This window comes from Mobula birostris, chromosome 5, assembly GCF_030028105.1.
Source record: "Mobula birostris isolate sMobBir1 chromosome 5, sMobBir1.hap1, whole genome shotgun sequence".
NCBI classification, from domain to species: Eukaryota; Metazoa; Chordata; class Chondrichthyes; order Myliobatiformes; family Myliobatidae; genus Mobula; species Mobula birostris.
This window is the reverse complement of record NC_092374.1, coordinates 63,839,053-63,860,879: the sequence shown is the minus strand read 5'-3', so window position 1 is coordinate 63,860,879 and position 21,827 is coordinate 63,839,053. Positions and strand designations below refer to the sequence as shown.

At 39.4% G+C, this 21,827-nt stretch overlaps 1 protein-coding gene across 1 annotated transcript in view; it reads right to left on the bottom strand.

The window, feature by feature from the left end:
• Positions 1–21,827, bottom strand: part of ugcg (UDP-glucose ceramide glucosyltransferase) — a 65,714-nt gene that overhangs the window by 2,485 nt on the left and 41,402 nt on the right. Inside the window, exons 3-8 of the mRNA XM_072258164.1 lie at positions 19,649–19,751; positions 8,645–8,746; positions 7,345–7,457; positions 5,248–5,426; positions 4,107–4,193; positions 118–307 (exon numbers count right to left, since the gene is read on the bottom strand). Of these exons, the coding sequence (XP_072114265.1) occupies positions 118–307; positions 4,107–4,193; positions 5,248–5,426; positions 7,345–7,457; positions 8,645–8,746; positions 19,649–19,751 (774 nt within the window). The remainder of the gene's footprint in view (positions 1–117; positions 308–4,106; positions 4,194–5,247; positions 5,427–7,344; positions 7,458–8,644; positions 8,747–19,648; positions 19,752–21,827) is intronic.

The window sequence follows — 21,827 nt, the reverse complement described above, 5'->3', positions numbered from 1 at the left end:
AAGTAACACTGGCAAAGGCATGCAAACTGGTCACCTTACAAAAGAGAGACACCAGCTTTCCATTATAAATTAAAAAATAGACTTGCCTCGCAATTAATTTGTTATGATCATACATACCTGAATTCCTCTGAGCTGGATGTAATCAGATATGAACCATGCCAAGCAGTGACACATAAAAAATACCATGATGTCCCATTTGAAAACATGGTGAGCTGCCCATCCAATTATCAAACTTGCAACAAAGCACTCAGAGATCGGTTCGCAAATAATTGTAGCAGGCAGCATGTTAATACGCAACTTTGACCACCTTGTAGATGGGAGAAGAACAGCAAAATTTTAGAATACTTCCAACATTGGGAAGACAAACCATGGTAGGTCTTACACAGTCTGCAGTAGCGCACTGAGAAGTGTGGGAGAACAAAGGAATCTTGGAATACAGGTCCATAATTATTGGAAGTGGTGTTATAGGGAGATAGGGTCATAAAGAAAGCTTTTGACATATTGGCCTTCATAGATCAAAGTAATGACTACAGGAGATGGGATGTTATACTGAAGTTGTATAAGACATTGGTAAGGCCTAATTTGGAGTATTGCGTGCAGTTTTGGTCACCTACGTACAGGAATGATGTACATAAGATTGAAAAATTCAGAGAAAATTTATAAGGACATTGCTGGGACTGGAGGACCTGCGCTATAAGGAAAGATTGGATAGGTTAGAATTTATTCCTGAACATTGAAGATTGAGGGGAGATCTGATAGAGGTATAAAATATGAGGGGTATAGATAGGGTAAAAGCAAGCAGGCTTTTTCCAGAGGTTGCGTAAGACTACAACTAATGTTTTGGCTAAAGACGAAAGGTAAAATGTTTTAAAGGGAACACAAGGAGGAACTTCTTCACTCAGGGCAGTGAGAGCGTGGAATGAGCTGCCAACGCAAGTGGTGGAAGCAAATTCGATTTCAACATTTACGAAAAGTTTGGATAGGTATGTGGATCGGAGGGGTATGGAACTCAATGGTCCAGGTGCACGCTGATGGGGCTACGCAGTTTAAATGGTTCAGCATGGGCTAGATGGGTCAAAAGGCCTGCTTCTGTGCCATAGTTTTCTATGATTCTGTATTCCCTCTAGGTAGTCAGTGACTAACAATGCTCTCTCAGGCCACACGCACCTACATTTGTGACAGTCAGTCTCTACACAGGAATTCCCAATTGTTCTCTCTTTCAGCAACTCATAACCTGTGTGAATGCAACTGTTTTTCTCTCTCTTCACAGATATTGGCAGGCCTGCTGAATATTTTCAGCATATATCTAAATATTTTTTATGCTCACCAAACTTCTTGAAAGGAATGGACTTGTAGGATTGAATAACTGTTATAAGACCATACGACAAAGGAGCAGAAGTAGGCCATTCGGCCCATCGAGTCTGCTCCGCCATTTTATCATGAGCTGATCCATTCTCCTATTTAGTCCCACTCCCCCCACCTTCTCACCATAACCTTCGATGCCCTGGCTACTCAGATACCTATCAATCTCTGCCTTAAATACACCCAATGACTTGGGCTCCACTGCTGCCCATGGCAACAAATTCCATAGATTCACCACCCTCTGACTAAAAAAATTTCTTCGCATTTCTGTTCTGAAAGGGCGCCCTTCAATCCTGAAGTCATGCCCTCTCGTACTAGACTCCCCCATCATGGGAAACAACTTTGCCACATCCACTCTGTCTATGCCTTTTAACATTCGAAATGTTTCTATGAGGTCTCCCCTCATTCTTCTAAACTCCAAGGAATACAGTCCAAGAGTGGACAAACGTTCCTCATATGTTAACCCTCTCATTCCCGGAATCGTTCTAGTGAATCTTCTCTGTACCGTCTCCAACGTCAGCACATCCTTTCTTAAATAAGGAGACCAAAACTGCCCACAGTACTCCAACTGAGGTCTCACCAGCGCCTTATAGAGCCTCAACACCACATCCCTGCTCCTATACTCTATTCCTCTAGAAATGAATGCCAACATTGCATTCGCCTTCTTCACTACTGACTCAACCTGGAGGTGAACTTTAAGGGTATGCTGTACGAGGACTCCCAAGTCCCGTTGCATCTCAGAACTTTGAATTCTTTCCCCATTTAAATAATAGTCTGCCCGTTTATTTTTTCTGCCAAAGTGCATAACCATACACTTTCCAACATTGTACTTCATTTGCCACTTCTCTGCCCATTCTTCCAATCTATCCAAGTCTCTCTGCAGACTCTCCCATTTCCTCAGCACTACCGGCCCCTCCACCTATCTTCGTATCGTCAGCAAACTTAGCCACAAAGCCATCTATTCCATAATCCAAATCGTTGATGTACAATGTAAAAAGAAGCGGCCCCAACACTGATCCCTGTGGAACACCACTGGTAACCGGCAGCCAACCAGAATAGGATCCCTTTATTCCCACTCTCTGTTTCCTGCCAATCAGCCAATGCTCTATCTACGTATGTAACTTTCCCGTAATTCCATGGGCTCTTATCTTGTTAAGCAGCCTCATGTGTGGCACCTTGTCAAAGGCCTTCTGAAAATCCAAATATACAACATCCACTGCAACTCCCTTGTCTAGCCTACTGGTAATTTCCTCAAAAAATTGTAATAGGTTTGTCAGGCTAAGTCTGGCTAAGTCTCTGAAAATAAGCCTACTGAAGGCTTAAATAGCTAATAGCAACCTTGATCACAATGACCCCCTCCTTCAGTCTCCAGAATATAGTTTCTCCTATCCTTGACTCAGTTATTCTTACATCTATGCCTTTGTTAACTCCAGATTCATTCAGCTGAAATTTTACCTCTCCATTCCAATATTTTAAGTTCACATTATACACAAGATCCTCCTGGTGCCACACTGATCCCATTCTCACTACATAACTAAACACTTCGCCCTTAATTGGGTGACTAACATTTGAAACACATCATTCAGATCCAGTAGTCTCTGCCCAAAATGGCGAGTGTTTATTCCACTCCATAGATGCCACCTGACTGGTTAAGTTCCTCCAGAATTTTTTGTGTTCCTCAAGCTTTCCAGTATCTGCAGAATCTCTAGTATTTATGATTCATGTATTCTGTACTTTTCTCCTTTTCTTTAAAAACAAAATGCACAAAATCAGTCCTCAGCGAATTTCTGCTCATTTCTGTCTATGCCTTTCAAAAGTTCCTGTATCAAGTGTACACTTATCTGGAAATCTACTTAAATCACTCCAATCAAGTTCCATCTTGCAAGAACCCCAGACAGACAAATTACATCTCCAACATGCACCCTTAAGCTCATTAGAATTCCTCTTAAAGGTACCAAGTACCTTTACCTACAAGTAGCCGCCTGATGAGATGATCGGCAACTGCAAGGTCAACCAAGAACACTTTGATTGCTGCCTTTCTCAATGTCTTCGCCACATCTTATCATCAAACTGCATTTCTGATCTTCAGATTTGGAGGAGCTGTAATTACCTTGGTTAAATACTATGAACATTGACGCAATTGGCTTTCTACTTAGTCCAGTGATCAGACTGAGAAATGTTATCCATTTCTGCCTTGGAATATTTTCTGCTGTAACCCTCATCTGGTTTATTTCAGTGTTTCCTGGCCAGCCTTCAATCTTCCTTCATTGTAAACTAGCTTACATTAAACTGTCGTCTGCTGGCAAATGCTCACCCCCATGCCTGCTGCATACTGGAGTCTAGTACCTCCATACTTCCAAAATGAAGTTATCATCTTCCTGTTCAAACCCTTTCTCAGTTTGCTTACATTAATTACTTCTTCCAGCTTTATAATTTTCTGTTTCATCTCCTCCTCCTATACATCCCCAGTCCCTGATTTTACCACTGGTGGCCATGCCTTTGAGTTCCTTAGCACAATTTTTACCTCAAGAACTGTAACACTTACTTTGACCAAAATGCTAGCTACTGCGTAATGTTTCCTCGAGCTCTTAAATTTTGTGCAATTATACTTTTGCTGAGTAATAAGGACATTTTAGTATGCTTATGGAGCTATACGCAGGGAGACTACTTTAAAAAGGTCAGAGTGGTGCAGAATGAAAAGGTCTAAATTTTTTGATGGGTGTTCCAATGTTATTGAAACTTACCTGATCATTCTTGACTGGAAGAGAGAAATAGAATAGCTGCCAGAATTCTGCATTGCTACTTGACTTGCCATAGCAAATTTCCACCCCCTAAAAATAAAATCAATATAAATCAAGTCGAAACCACATCCACATTATATATCACAAAGTACTTCTGAACATAATACTGGATCCTGCTCAGCTGTTGCCTTTATAGCAGATGCAGCAATTAAAACACATTCTATGTCAAAGAGATGACCCATTAGCTTCTGCAAACATTTCCAAAGCCAACAAACATACAGAAAAGAAAGGGTACAATCTCTTCTCAGATTTCAAATGATTTCTACATTGTTCATCTAAATAAACCACAACCTGAATAAACCTGAATTTGTAATATGCTCTAATAGATAATGGCTTTGATTTACCAGATAGATAATGGTTTTGATTTACTGAATTATTTCTATGGATACAATGATTTTGAGGAAGAGTAGACCTGCACTTCCTGCTACTTAGTAAATTAAGGAGCAGGCTGATTTTGAAATATATTGACAGTGCGGCTGGAAGCATTTACTTCTGAAGGGAAAGTCCAAGACAAAGACAAACCCTTCCATTTAGAACTAGGTCACTCAGAGAGACATTAAGCCAGGAGAAGTGTGGAACTCTTTCTGTAAGAACAGAATACAAAGTGTAACCCTTTCCCTTCAAAGCTAAACACATAAACTCAATTAATAATTTTAATCTGAGATGGAAAGAACTCTGCTGGAGATACCAAGTAATATGCACTCAAATTAGGTGGATAACAGGGATATGTATAGCCAATTTTCCAGGTTTTCCTGAAATTCACTTACTTTCTGAAATGAAGGCTAAACATTACCTCAAAACCAAAACAAGAAACTAATACTATACTATGGCAAATCCAAACAATGACTAGAAGTACATTAAGACAACAAGAGATCGTTCTCTCCTTCTGAATAAGAACTCAGCCTTAGTTGAAATTAGATGTATCAGTTGGAGAAATGCAATATTCCAATAGTTGATTTCTCAGTGCCAATGGTGCCAACAAATTCAGCACAGAATATCCTCAAGGAATTACAGAACTAGTTTACCTCAAGACTGGTTTACGCACTTAAAAGAATTTTCTACTTACGGATTTCCAAATACTAACCTGTCTGCTATTGCCTTGGACATAAAATAATCCTCAGCAATATACTGAGCAAAAGCAACAAGTCCTCCAGCTTGATCCAATACATCTTTTCTCATTAAACAAGACATTCCTGTTACACATTTGAAGCCAGTTACATTCGCTGATAGATATGTTCTTGGGTGTGATGTGCCAAAATACACCTAGAACACATTGAGATCATAGAAAGTCATAAATATTTCACTACATATTCACAATACAGAATTGGGTTACACTTTAAGCATGTTAATAAAGAAACAAAATATCCTACAGATGCCAAGTTGCCAGAAAGAACCAGTTAAATAATCACATGATGTCAGCCAATACCCCAGAGAATATTTGCATTAACTCAAGCTTATCATACAGGGATGCAAATGACACTGGGTTCCTTCAACTTGTAAATAAAGTAGGTAATGAGATCATTGTAGGAAATCAATACCAGCTGCAAGGTAACAATCCAAAAGGAATGTCAGCCTGTTCCTTACTGTACTACTGCTGCAAGGCCCTCCACTGGTCGGGGTCTACAATGCATCCTATCTGTTCTCAAGCCAGTATGATACAGAGAGCAGGCTGTTGCCCATGCAGCAGGACTCCCCTCTCCATGCAGCTGATGAATCCAAAGGAATGGCAGAGGCTGATACAGTTTGGCACCAGCAGTATCGCAGGAGTTGCCAGTCTGTGTTGAACTCAATGTACAACTGCTTTAGGGAATCCAGCTCCAGACTTTTCCCTCGGAATTACTCCCCAAACCTTCCTCATAAGTGGATATAGCTGCAAGGCAGTGAAGTCAATATCCCATTTTCATTCTATTCAAATTTAAACAGGTAAAACAGAAGGTAAATTACTTTGCCAAGAACATCTCAATAATTTAGATTCACAAAATACATTCAATATTGTATTAAATAGAATAGATTAGAATTTCCAATTAGGATTTCTCACTGACAATTTGCAACCAGCTAATTTAATAATCCTACCAAGGTATGCTTATAAAAGATAGTGCTCCTTTTTAAGAACTCTACATCATACCTTGTAACACAAATTGACCATTTTCATTAAGGTTCATGTTATTACTGATTTAAACTGAAAACTTCAGAAAAAAAAACGACAGACTTGGATTTATTCACATGTAAAAGGTCATTACATTTACCACAATGAGTAAAAAATATGCGTTTAGGAGTCAGCTAGATTACCTAGTAAAACTACTAGATATTTGATTCTATGGACTAGCTCAAAACATGACAAATTTTTAAAGAGAATATTAAAAAAAACTCAACAGACCTTAATTAATCCGAAGACAGAGATTGGAGAATCTAGAGAAAGACTTAGGTTTAGGGCACTTACTGGTTGAGGAGAGGGCATGTGGTGAAAGGGAAATAAAAGGGAACCTGATGTTATTGAATGAATCAACCAATATTAGTCACAAGAAACTTTATATACTCCTGGCACATATTTGGAAGGAAGGGAAAGAGAATGCTCTAAGAACAACTAGCAGTGGAAAAATACAATGATCTTTGCACACCAGAATAATTCTAGGCAGTGACTGAATTTTGGCAGAAGACAACAAAATTAATTAGCGTTAAACATGAGTAGCACAGGTAGAAATGGACAGATGCTGTAAACAGACTACAGATTCTAAGACAGGGTTCACTGAAGCACATTTGATCCCTACCAAGGAGAAACTAGTGGCAATTGTTTTGCACAAGTTTTGCTGAGGATAAAGGTATCACAGAAAATAGGTTAGGAATAATTAAGCCAATTTACAACTGCAGAAGCATTATGGCAAATAATAGGGATTACCATGCTGAGCATTTAAAACTTGGTGGTGCAGCAGAAAACAGTTTCAGTTCATTATAGTAGTAATTTTGAAAGGTGAAGTACAAGGGTATCTTCTATAAAATGCCTTTGACTTGCTCAGCTGAATTACTTAAAGCTCTGCATGTTAAGCAGCTATTAATGAGCAAGGAATCTTTACCAATATATTCAAAACACTTAAGAAAGCAGTGTATATTTTCAATAATTACTTCTTTACTTCTAAATTAACTGGGTACACAGTACTGCAGCATCCAGTAACTTTGATCTTACCTGTTCTAGAGTAGCAGCAAAACCCTGTCGATCCGCAACATATGGTAATCCATGGACGAGGCCCACTTTCTCAGTCATCATATTGGTCATGTCTGTCAGTGTATCTGGCTTCACTAAAGATAAAGGAGTCAAGTGAAACAAAAGAAAATATGCAGATGCTGGAAATCCAAGCAACACACACAAAATACTGGAGGAACTCGGAAGGCCAGGCAGCATCTATAGAAGAGAATACAGTCAACGTTTCAGGCTGAAACCCTTCATCAGGTCTGGAGAGAAAAAAAAGATGACTTCTCTTTTTTTCCCTCCAGTCCTGATGAAGGGTGTCGGCCCAAAATGTCACTGTACTCTTTTCTATAGAAGGAGTCAAGTGAAGCCAGCTTAAAAGGTGATCACATTTACTGAAGAACTTCCTGCCATATGGTTTATCTCTTGCACTTCTTTCAAACAATATTTAACATATATTGTTGGCCTGGGCTATTAACTCCATTTTTCTTATTGTTTTAGATTTCTAGCATGAACAAACTGTCTTATATTCAAGTCCTTTATCAGTTCTTTCCTCTTCATAGATGCTATCTGACCTGCACTGACCTTTATTTCAGATTTCTAGCCAATGATACATTCTATTCTCAGCTCCAGCAGATAATTTTCACTTCCGTTATCTCAATATCAGATAGGCACAATTAAAAGGCATTTAGTATCCTCTTCAAATTAATACCAATCTGTCATACCATCTTTTCTCCATTTTACAAATATCGCCTTTGTTTTCTCCATACTTCTCCCTTCACTGTTTTCAACATTGATTTATTGTCACAGATGTCACTTGATCTTATTTCAAATTTGCAACAACTACATTTTGATATTAAATTTACAATTTTCAATACAGGCTACCACATCTATAAGTGAATATTTAAAAAACAACATGAAAACAGAAAACACTGAGGAAAAACATCAGGACATGCAACAAATCATAACACAAGAGATTCTGTAGATACTGGAAATCCAGAGCAACACACAAAATGCTCCAGGAATTCAGGTCAGGCAGCATCTATGAAAACATTTAACACTTCAGGTCACGCTGTACCTGTTTTCTTTCCACAGATGCTGACTGAGCTGAATCAGAATCAGGTTTATTATCACCAGCATGTGGTGTGAAATTTGTTAACTCAGCAGCAGTTTTCTAGCAGTTTGTTTTATTTCAGATTTCTTTTGCATCTGCAATTTTTCTTTAAATATTTTTTTAAATGCTTTCATAGAATAGTAAACTGCAACAAATTCAGAAAATCTCAAAAAGAATTGTTACCTCGAATTCCACTGTCGCAGATCCAAACGAGTTCATATTTGGCTGCCTCATAACCTGGCATCAAGTTATTTATTTTGGGATTAATGCCAACCTTTTTGCCACCTGAAAATGACAGGAATTTTCTGTTGTTAATTACCTTATGAGCAATTTATCAAAAGATTTTAATTTTTTTTAAACAAGGAAAAGGTAAGTTAAGCTGTCTTAATTAAGGATCTGAGAATATCTTAAAATGGATTACAATTTCACATTTCATTTTAATCACATTACAACCATTTGTAGATTAGTTGGAAAATAAAGTGACATTTTAATGGGTCAAGATTAAGCACCACTCTAATCCACACCTGAGAAATGCAAATATTTCCCCATAGCACTTCAGTTAAGAGATGCAAATGAATTAGATTTTACAGGACAGAAAGAAATATCAATGGTCCAAATGAACCTACTTCCACATTTACATAATCCCGTCCCGTCAGAAAAAAACTATTCAGTTTCAATGCACTTATGCCATTTGCCTTAATCATTTCACGTACTGGGGAATTCTATGTTCCCTGAAGAACCACCCCCCCACCCCCCAAGCATCCACTGAGCCCATCGCCACTCTTCCTTAATGGATATAATAATAAGAATTCTAAACTTGGTCTCCTACAACAAATTATTAAATCAGGATGTATGGAGTTACATTACAAAACCACCAATTGTGATCATGTATTGAGGTCTGCATCAGAAAGTTGCCCTAAAACAGCCAAAATCTTGTCAATGATTGAAATTACAATGAAATGCAGATCCCAAGTTTTCATCCTGTCATTAACATTAGCCAGCTGAGCATGAACCACTGATATAACATGGAACACTCAATGCAAAGACCTGGCCTTTGGCCCACAATGTCTATGCCAATCATGATGCTGGCATAAATTGCACATGACCCATATTCTATTTCCCACATGTTCATGTGCTTGTCTAAATACCTCTTAAATGTTAACTATTGTATTTGACCACCCCACCACTGGAGGAGAAGCGACAATTTACATGGCAGCAACCCTCTCCTCTATTACTCATCTCATTCCTCCTACAATACTAATGAGATTGAGAACATTGACATGCACAAGGAACACATTTTGTAACCACTGAACCACACAAAGCAATGTGCAGTGTCACTTAATATGTACAATACCTGTAGAGTCGTCTGCATTTAACTGGGGTTGGGCTGATTTCTTTTACAGTTTATTCATATAGCTTGACCTTATATAATATTTGGAGAGCAAAAATTAGTCATTTGGCCTAATAGGGCCTAACAGATGTTTGCACTCCACTCAGAATTACTCCAAATTCAATTTATCCAAGCTCACATCTTATATTTTACTTCCCTTAAGTAGCGTTTGCCGTCAAACTACCATTTTATTCAGTAATTTGTGAGAGCAAATATGCATGACTAATTACAATGAAGGAGGAAAAGAACTGCTATCTGATTTTTAACTTCACACAGTACAGAAACAGGAAGCAGTGAGTTAGACTGTTAAGCATCTTCTGCCATTCTGGGATTATGACTGATAAACTGAATCCCACGTACTCATCCCGTGATGTTCTTTGAATAGGTCTTAAAATTTTCAACGAAGCATTGAAAACCGACTTAAAGAGGAATTGCCAAATTTCCACCATAAGCATATCAAAAGAGCTTCTTGATTACATTTCAACTATTTTAAACTCAAAGTAATTCAAAACAAATTCACACATGTTCCTATAATGTATAAAAAAAAGACACACACACCATTCTGGCAAATGTATGCCATACTAAAGCCAATATAATTTACACATGACGCAATCCTCCAAATAAATTCAGTACTCTAGCTAGAACTTCACTTAAGACTTTCTGTAAAGTTACTCCTTGCATTCCAATTTCCTTTGATGTAAATTGATACTTCAATAGATTTTTAATTACTCTCTCCTTGTGCATTAAATTTCAGCAGACATGGACTACCAAATCCAATTATATATAATACTCTAGCAACTTTTATTTTCATTTCATGCATCCAAAGACTAACTTAGTCACATTGAACATCATCTACAAACTCACTTCCTCTATGAACTTTTGTAACTTCCTGTTATCAATGGCAACATTTACTGAAATACCCAATTTATCCATCATTTAGAAACCAAAGTATACCATCATCTGTTCCTTTATCTAAGTTAATACAGTGCCTATAAAAAGCATTCATCCCCTTTGGATGTTTTCATGTTTTATTGTGTAACAACATTGAATCACAGTTGATTTAATTTGGCTTTTTTTGATACTGATCAACAGAAAAAAAAACCTTTCGTGTAAAAGTGAAAGCAGATCTCTACAAAGTGATCTAATTACTAACATAAAACAGAAAATAATTGATTGCATAAGTGTTCACCCCTTTTAATAAGACACTCCAAATCATCACTGGTACAGCCAACTGGTTTCAAAAGTCACATAATTAGTTAAATAAATATCTATTTTTGGAAACCTGTGTGCAGTCAAGGTACTTCAACTGATCGTAGTAAAAATACACCTGTATCTGGAAGGTCCAACCGCTGAAGAGTCAGTATCCTGGCAAAAACTACACCATGAAGGCAAAAGAACATTCCAAGCAATTCCACAAAGAGGTTATAGAAAAGCACAAGTCAGGAGATGGATACAAGAAATTTTCCAAGTCACTGAATATCCCTTGGAGTACAGTTGTCAATCATCAAGAAATAGAAAGAATATGGCACAGCTGTAAATCTGCCCAGAGCAGACTGTCCTCAAAAACAGAATGACTGTGCAATAAGGGGACTAGTGAGAGAGGCCACAAAGAGACCCATGACAACTCTGGATGAGTTATAAGCTTCAGTGGCTGAGAGGGGAGAGACTGTGCATACAGAACAGACCTCAACCCAATTGAGAATTTGTGGCTGGACTTAAAAAGGGCTGTTTCACTCACAATCCCCATGCAATCTGACAGAGCTTGAGCAGTTTTGTAAAGAAGAATGGGGAAAAATTGCAGTGTCCAGATGTGCAAAACTGATGAAGACCTATCCACTTGGGCTGTTATTGCTGCCAAAGGTTTATCTACTAAATACGGACTTGAAAGGGGGTGAATACTTATGTAATCAATTATCTTATGTTTTATATTTGTAATTCATTTAGATCACTTCGTAGAGATCTGTTTTCACTTTGACACGAGTCTTTTTCCATTGATCAGTGTCAAAAAAGCCAAATTAAATCCAGTGATTCAATGTTGCAAAGCAACAAAACATAAAAACTTCCAGCGGGGGGAGGTGAATACTTTTTATATGCACTGTATCTTCTTCATGTGCCTTGCGTGTTACATGCTTGGGCAATCATGGCTTTCCACATTGAACGATCCCATGCAGCGTCAATGATACCTCGAACACTTAGATCTGTTAGTTCTTTCACAGTGTCCATACATTTTCTTCTTTGCCTTCCTCTTCCACATTTCCCAGGCATACGGCCTTGTAATGTAAGGCATTCTATTTCTCCCTTTCTGATGACATGGCCCAGGAATTTAAGTTTCCTCTCATTTAATGTTCTCATTAAAGATCTTTTTGTATGGGCACGTTGGAGTACTGTCTCATTAGTTACCCTATCTTTATATGATATTTTCAGCATTCTTCTAAGAAACCACATTTCTGTTGCTTCTAAGTTTCTTTGGAGTTCCGGTGTTATAGTCCATGTTTCGGAAGCATACAGCAACTGCACTGTATATTAAGGTGAAATTACATGAATTCCATGGGGAAAACTGACTAATACAGCTTACCCAATTTGTGAATTCCTAGCTCCCAAACAACTCTGTTACTGATTACAAGGTTACTTCCAACTTCACTTCTTAATTTTCTGTGGATTCTTACCTATCCTTTAAGTCACTTCACCCATTGACAACTTGCAACCTTTCACAAACATTAAACAACTGGGTTAATCAGACCTATTCATAAACCAGTATTGTATTGCTAATCAACTCAGCCTCTGTCCCTGGAGATAGTTTTATTAGAATATCCCTCTCAAATAATAGAAAATGACAGATCAAGAGTTAGCTAGTTTCTTCTCTTTTTTCTAAAAAGATGGAGTGATCATTGCAGTTTTCCAAGTCAAAGGGAAGTCAAATTTGGAAAGATTTTAGAAAACAGGAAGCCAACCAGCACAGGGGAATTAAATGCAGCAGCTGGGAAAAAAAAGATAGGAAAACACTTGTTCACCAGCATTCTGGATTTACAAAAATGGAAATTTAAGTTTCTGTCCCTAAATTCATTGTTTTACCTCTCAATACCAGCAATGAGCAAAGTATTACCCAAAGTCACCTAGAGAGAATGATACAGAGATAAAACAGGCTTAAAATTAGCAAGATTTCAGTGTGACACCCTTGTATGCTGTCACATTAAGGGAACTTAGAAGCTTACAAATGAAGACAATTTGCAAATCTTTTTGTCTAAGTGGAAAAGTGCATGAAGACATGTTTTTCCATGCTGTGTTTGTATAACTTACCTATATTTATATAGTTTGGATAACTTTGAGGTACAATTATGCAAATAAGGTACAAAGTCATGCTCTCTTCTCGCCGCTGCCACCAGGAGTTGTTACAGGAGCCTCAGGAATCATTACCAGGTTTAAGAACAGTTATTAACCCTCGACCATCAAGCTGTTGAACTGGTGGGGATAACTTCATTCAACTTCACTTAACTGTTCCCACAATCTATGGACTCACTTTCAAGAACTCTTCAACTTATGTTCTTGATATTTATTGCTTATTTATTATTATCACTATATTTTTTTCTGTTTTGTATTTGCACAATTTGCTGTCTTTTGCACATTGTGTGTTTGTCTACTCTGGTGCAGTCTTTCATTGATTTTATAATAGTGCTTGGATTTACTGAGTATGCCCACAAGAAAATGAATCTCAGGTTTATGGTGATATATACAGTATTTACTTTGATAACAAATTTACTTTGAACTTTAAAGTCCCCTTTCTCTCAAGTTAGTATTATAACACAATGTAATGTTCCTGCTATCTCATTTGTAAACTGTTTCAGCCACAGACAGCACTTTCAGGGCAGTAACAAAGTAACAATGAAAGAAGCTACTGATAATCTCAGGACGCACATGAATTACATAAAGCAAACAACTTCCTAACACAAAGACTGTATTAAAAGAATTCAGAATCCAGTTTAATATCAACATTATATGTTGTGAAATGTGTTAATTTTGTGGCAGCAGTACAATGTAATACATGATAAATGTTGACAAAACTGAATTACAGTAATATGTATAATAAGTAGTTAAGTTAAAATAATTAATGCAAAAACAGAAATAAAAAAAAGTAGTGAGAAAGTGCTCATGGATTCAATGTCCATTTAGAAATTGGATGGCAAAGGGGAAGAAGCTGTTCCTGAATCGCTGAGCAAGTGCCTTCAGGCTCCTGAACCACCTTCCCGATAGTAACAATGAGAAGAGGGCATGTCCTGGGTGGTGGGGGCCTTTAATGATGGATGTTGCCTTCCCAAGACACCACTCCTTGAAAATGTCTTGGATCCTACAGAGGCTAGTTCCCACGATAAAGCGACTAATTTTACAAGCGTCTGTAACTCCCTTCAATCCTACCACCCCCCCCCCCACTATACCAGACAGTGATGCAGCCTGACAGGATGCTCTCTACATCTGTAGAAGTTTGAGTGGTTTACGTGACAAACCAAATCTCCTCAAACTCCTAATGAAATACAGCCACATCAATACGTTGTGACCCATTAAGTCTTCAGAGATACCAACACCCAAGAACTTGAAATTGCTCACTCTCTCCACTTCCAACTGGTGCCTTTTCCCTCGTCTTACCCCTTTCTGAAGTCCACAATCAGCTCTTTGGCCTTACTAATATTGAGTGCAAAGTTGTTGCTACAACACCACTCAACTAGCTGGTATAACTTGCTCCTTTGCGCCCTCTCGTCTCCATGTGAGATTCAACAATGGTTGGATCATCAGCAAACTTATACATGGTTCAAAGATTTATTCATTATCAAAGTATACAACTCTGAAATTCTTCTCCAGATAACCACCAAACCAAGAAAGAGAAGGACGAGAGGCAGGCTGCATGATCATCAGCCCCCAAATAACCCCTCTGCCGCACAAAAAAAAACAAAAACAGAACAGGCACATCAACCCAAATCCCCCTCCTCCACACAAAAAACAATAAAGATCAGGCAAAAAACAAAGAATATCAAAAAACTGTAAGATTGTGGGAGAGGAAAAACAGTCCATAGTCAAGTCCCTATCCAAAATGCAGAAAACTTGGATAATATTCTCCAGGCACAGCAGCAACCTCTCTCCTCTCCGACAGCAGTGCGATCCTCTTGTGAACAAAATGCAGTCTCTTCTCTCTGGTAGCAGAACGATCCCACCAGCAAACAAAAGGCAGGCAGCCAGCCAGTGCTCACCTTCTGCACTCGCCTGGACGTTTCAATCTCCTTCGTTGCTTTAATCGGCAAAATATGGAAGCTTTAACTGGTGAAATGGACTTGAACATTGGCTCACACCCCAGCCCACAGCCTTCTCACCATGAGATCACGCATGCTGCCTCTGTCTCCTGGATTCCTCTTGGAGACTCCAGAGCACTGAAAATGAATCTCCAAACTACAAATGACAGGCTCCAACAGTTCCAGAATCACAATCAAGATGAAAAACAAACATAAAAGACATAAAAGAAGTGAAATATATGGTTTCATGGTCTACCCAGAAAGGTGTCGACCATGTCATTTGAGCTATGCCTAGCTACATAGTTATAGGTGTAGAGAGCGAGGGGGGGGGGCATCTTCTTACAGGATACAGGAGAACAGGGTCCTGCATAAGATTATGCCTATGACTGCTTAGTCAATTACAAATCAAGTAAACCTGCAATTTCGAGGACAGTGAGAAAATGGTCGGAGGAGGCTTATGAGGCGCTCCAGGGTTGTTTTGAGGTGACAGACTGGCAGGCACTCTGTGAGCCACATGGAGAGGATACTGATGGGCACACAGAGAGCATCACTGATTACATCAACTTCTGTGTGGACTGCAATGTTCCGACAAGAACTGTCCTTTGTTATTCAAATAACAAGCCATGGGTGACAAAGGACATTAAGGACATCCTGAACGCTAAAAAGAGGGCGTTTAGAGATGGAAATAGGGAGGAGCTGAGGGCAATACAGAGGGACCTGAAAGCCAGGATCAGGGAGGAAGCTTGAGTGGAAACTCCAGCAGAACAACATGAGAGAGGTCTGGAGGGGGATGAGGACCATCACTGGGTTCCAGCAAACTAGCAACAGAGGAGCTGAAGGCAGTGTGGACAGGGCCAATGAACTTAACCTGTTCTTAGTCATAGTCATACCTTGATCCCAGGGGGAAATTGGTTTTCGTTCACTTCAGAACCTCTTCAAAAGTTATTACCATCTTGATGGCATTGAAATTGAACCATGGATCCACAATCCTTTTCTTTCTGATATAAACTGTATTGAAGATGTTGATCTATCTAAAGATGAACTCATTGATCTTAGGACAAACAACTCACTACAGGAAGGATGTGGAAACCATAGGAAGGGTGCAGAGGAGATTTAAAAGGATGTTGCTTGGATTGGGGAGCATGCCCTATGAGAATAGGTTGAGCGAACTTGGCATTTTCTCCTTGGAGCGGCAGAGCAGGAGAGGTGACCTGATAGAAGTGTACAAGATGATGATAGGCACAGATCGTAGTCAGAGGCTTTTTCCAGGGCCGAAATGGCTAACACAACAGGACACAGTTTTAAGATGCGTGGAAGTAAGTACAGAGGGGAAGTCAGGGGTGTTTTTTTAAAAACGCAGAGAGTAGTGAGTGCATGGAATGGGCTGCCGGCGACAGTGGTGGAGGCGGATACGATAGGGTCTTTTAAGAGACTCCTGGATAGGTGCATGGAGCTTAGGAAAATAGAGGGCTATGAGAACCCTAGGTAATTTCTAAATTAAGTACATGTTCAGCACAGCATTGTGGGCTGAAGGGTCTGTATTGTGCTGTAGGTTTTCTATGTTCCTATGTATAACGGGGGTGCATGGGAGGGGTAGCACCTCTAGATGGGGGGTGGGGGACTTGTTGCACCCCTTAGAGTGGCTCGTCATCTATTGGTCCCAACACCCAGCTCTCACCTGTGGCTCCTCGTAGCTGTTTGCATGTGACAGTGGCCACACCCCAGGCAACGGCTTCAAAAGACCGGGTAAACCAGGTGAGGGTAGCCAATGGGTCTCAAACCCTCGGTGAAATAGGAATTTGCTCATCCCAACATGCGAAGGCTGCTTCGGTGGATCAGGTGGAGGAAACCCTGGGGGTTCAACGGCTGAGAAGGTGTTGCAGTAGCGCATTGTGGAGTGCATAGGGAGCGGCAGAGCACTTCAGACGCGGCCATCCAATGCAGCCAAGGAAGCTGCCAGACGTAACGATTCTTCGTGCCACTGAATCCTGACTTCTGAGGCCAAGAGAGTGGGACCGTCTCTGTGCAAGGCTTTTCCACTTTAATATCTTTCACGCACTGGTTACATTGTGCAAACCTCACAATGTAGTCTTCCTCAGACCCCGAGAGACAACCATGTATAACTTACTACAATTGGAGTTTTAATCAAAAAGTCCTGGAGAATTCTGGTGTTCCTTGAAAGAAGCCTAACCTCACCTTGTAAAACAAGCTATGGAAGCTTTATTTCCATTTGCAACAACAATCTTTGTGAATCAGGATTTTCAACACTTGTAACCACTAAAACAAAAAACACATTCAAAATTTCTATTACTGTGAATAGCTAAGCGAGTAAAAGATGACCTGATTTCCAAAAGGCATAAAGTTAAAGATGACACATTTCTTTAATATTTTAAGATTACTTCTTTATTTCCATCTTTTACAGTTTCAAAATAACAAAAAAGGAAAAGGGCCAAAGCAAAAGTTTGGGAACTCTGCATGGTCAGTACTTAGTAACACCCCCTTTGGCAAGTATTACAGCTTGTAAACGCTTTCTGCAGCCAGCTAAGACTCTTTCAATTCTTGTTTGGGGGATTTCTACCCATTCTTCTTTGTAAAAGGCTTCTAGTTCTGTGAGATTCTTGGGCTGCCTTGCATGCATTGCTCTTTTGAGGTCTATCCACAGATTTTCGATGATGTTTAGGTCAGGGGGCTGTGAGAGCCATGGCAAAACTTAGCTTGCGCCTCTTGAGGTAGTCCATTGTGGATTTTGAGGTATGTTTAGGGTCATTATCCTATTGTAGAAGTCATCCTCCTTTCATCTTCAGCTTTTTTTTTTACAGACAGTGTAATGTTTGCTTCCAGAATTTGCTGGTATTTAATTGAATTAATTCTTCCCTCTACCAGTGAAATGTTCCCTGTGCCACTGGCTGCAACACAAGCCCAAAGCATGACTGATCCACCCCTGTGCTTAACAGTTGGAAAGGTGTTCTTTTCATGAAATTCTGCACCCTTTTTTCTCCAAACATACCTTTGTGGCCAAAAAGTTCTATTTTAACTTCATCAGTCCACAGGACTTGTTTCCAAAATGCATCAGGCTTGTTTAGATGTTCCTTTGCAAACTTCTGACGCTGAATTTTGTGGTGAGGACACAGGAAAGGTTTTCTTCTGATGATTCTTCCATGAAGGTCATATTTGTGCAGGTGTCGCTGCACAGTAAAACAGCGCACCACTACTCCAGAGACTGTTAAATCTTTCTGAAGGTCTTTTGCAGTCAAACGGGGGTTTTGATTTGCCTTTCTAGCAATCCTACGAGCAGTCCTCTCGGAAAGTTTTCTTGGTCTTCCAGACCTCAACTTGACCTCCACCGTTCCTGTTAACTGCCATTTCTTCATTACATTACGAACTGAGGAAAAGGCTACCTGAAAACACTTTGCTATCTTCTTATAGCCTTCTCCTGCTTTGTGGGCACCATTCATTTTAATTTTCAGAGTGCTAGGCAGCTGCTTAGAGGAGCCCATGGTTGCTGATTGTTGAGACAAGGTTTGAGGAGTCAGGGTATTTATAAAGTTTTGAAATTTGCATCACCTGGCCTTTCCTAATGATGATTGTGAACAAGCCATAACCTTAACAAGCTAATTAAGGTCTGAGACCTTGGTAAAAGTTATCTGAGAGCTCAAATCTCTTGGGGTGCCCAAACTTTTGCATGGTGCTCCTTTCCTTCCCCCTCCCCACTCTAAAATTGTACAAAACAAAAATAATATACTAATCTTGCTTAAAATGTTGAAAAAAATGTTTCATCTTTAACTTTCTGACTTTTGGAGATCAGTTCATCTTCTACTCACTTAACTATTCACAGTAACAGAAATTCTGACCAGGGTGCCCAAACTTTTGCATGCCACTGTATAGTTTTGTTATTTAATGTGTAATCAAGAGCACATATCTTACTATCACAAATTTGTTTTATTTTAATATTTTTGATAACTGTATTTCAATAGAATGTTTCTTTTGTAAACCTATGTATTTTATTCTATATATAAGTACATTATTCTGAGAGGGGGTCCATAGGCTTTACCGGGCTGCCAAAGGAGTACATGACATAAAAAAAAAAGGTAATGTATCCCTACTTTAGAGTAATAGGGCCTGAAACTTACTACCTGATGGGATGGTGTAGGCAGTCCATGTGATCACACAAGTATATGACACTTTGTCATAAGCTAACAGACTACAAAATAGGATTAAGCATGAGCCAGTGCTTCTTTCTGTGTCATAAATTTATTACTATAATCAGGAAATCAGAATTAATAATGTATTATGCTAGTACAAGAACCATTACATTTGAGTAAATGATTAAATCTTATAATAAGGACCATACTGACTTTAAGGCTACCCAACAGAACACAAGATGCAATGCAAAAAAAACTTCCAATCCATAATGCTAAGAAGTTTTGAAGAAATAGTGCTAAACATAACCTATTTATATTCAGCTACATAGATGGCCTTTTCCATCAGTGCCAGGAATAGCTTTATATTAAATCTACTTACCGATAAACAATTTGGCATCTACATTTGGATATTTGCCCAGCAGCTTTTTACACACATCAATTGCAGGATCTTCATGGTCTTGTATGCAAAGGAGTATTTCAAACTGGTATGGGAATGGTTCACAAAGAGAGTAGAGGTTAAAATCATGCCATTTGATCCAGGCAACGCATGCCCCAGCCTTAACAGAAACTCACAGATATTTAATGACATCAATTCAAGTACACAATCTAGGTTCACTCATTTCCTTTTCAGCTCCTCCTAGAGCATTCCTTACACTTAAGATTGAGTTCATCTCATCTGAAGGAAGGAAAAATTCTAGACGATGAATCCAGATTACTCTCATGACTTTTAGAAACTAGATTAATATTGGTAGATCCTGAACAAATTTAACGCTAGTTACATCAAAGTTTTTCACAGATTTAGCTAGTCATTAGGTGGAAGGTTTTACACAGGGGTTTGGTCACGACAGGTGAAAAAGACTAACAGTGCAAGATGATCACAAACAATTTGTATTTAGAATATTTGAATTATCTTAGAACTGTACTATGAAGTAAAAGTCTTGCCAGACTTTACAATGTGATAGTCAGCATGAAAAGGCCAATACTTAGCTTGCATTTTAAAAACAGTGACAAACTTTTGATTGGAAAGTAGGTGAAGGATTACTGTGCAAAAAACAGAATTCAGATTATGGTCAGACTAGGTATTATCTTATTAAATAGCAGAGCAGACTATAAAAGCTGAATAGCCTTCTCCTGCTCGTAATTCACAATAGGGATCAAATCAATGTAAAGATTTACATGGCAAGGAATTAAGACCATACTTCATTTAGACTGCAACAAAAAACTCAAATTCCATACCTACAATTATCAAACGTTTAAATAATTGCCAGCATCATCTGCTATAGACATTTAATTTACTGAAGACCAAATTGACATATCCAAAACAGAATGAGCTCATGGCTTTTACTCATAATCCAGCTTCAATTTATCTGTCCAGAGTTTTAATTAAAACACTTGGTATAAGCATTTAGAAGATAGGTAAGAAAATCAAATTGGACATCAAACCACTTAGTAGATATTGCAATAGATAATTAAAATCTATCAAAGAGATAGCCAGACACCTGGAGAAGGGGGTTAAAGAGACAATATCCAGAATTTAACTTAAGATACAAAACAGAGAAAAAAAATTACACTCCAAACCTCCCTTCCCCCAAGACACTAACAACCCCCTTCCCCGCTCCGAACCCAGCTCTCATCCATGCCAGGTTTTCACTATCCTCTCTGACCTTCTGTCCTCAGTAAGGGCCTCACCTTTATCACCTTGCACCCACACCTCAGTGAGTTCCATGCCCGCTACCTCCTGCTCCGAGCCTAGTTCTTTGGCAAGTACTCTCCATCCCATACCAATGACCTCTTCTCCCCTTCCTCTTCCTGGACACCCCACCCTGATCTCCTGCCTGCTCTGGACCTTTTCATTGCCAACTGCCAATGGGACATTAACCATCCAAACTAGCACTCCTCTCTCCTATTCCAAACTCACTCCTTCCGAACGCTCAGTTCTCCACTCCCTCTGCACCAATCCTAACCTCACCAAACCTACAGATAAGAGAGGTGCTGTAGTAGTCTGGCGTACTGACCTTTACCTTGCTGAAGCCCAATGCTAACTCTCAAACACATCCTCTTACTTCCCCCTCAAACAGGACTCTACTAAGGAACACCAGACCATTGTCTCCCACACCATCACCAAACTTATTGACTCTGGGGATCTCCCCCCCCCCCACCACCAACCATGTAGTTCCTGCATCCCATACCTCCCATACCACAAACCAGCTTGTCAGGTAGACCCATTGTTTCAGCTTGTTCCTGCCCCAATGAACTCCTATCGGCATACCTCGACTATCTTAAACCCCCTAGTTCAGTCCCTTCCTACCTACATCCATGACACTTCACAGGTCTGCGTCTTTTCAATGATTTCAGGTTCCCTGGCCCCCATCTTCTTATCTTTACTATGGATGTCCAGTCCCTATACACCTCCATCCCCCACCAGGAAGGCCTCAAAGCTCTGTTTTCTTCTGGACACCAAACCCAACCAGCTCCCCTCCACCACCACTCTCCTTCACCTAGTGAAACTTGTCCTCACTCTAAATAAATTCTCCCTTGGCTCCTCCCAGTTCCTTCAA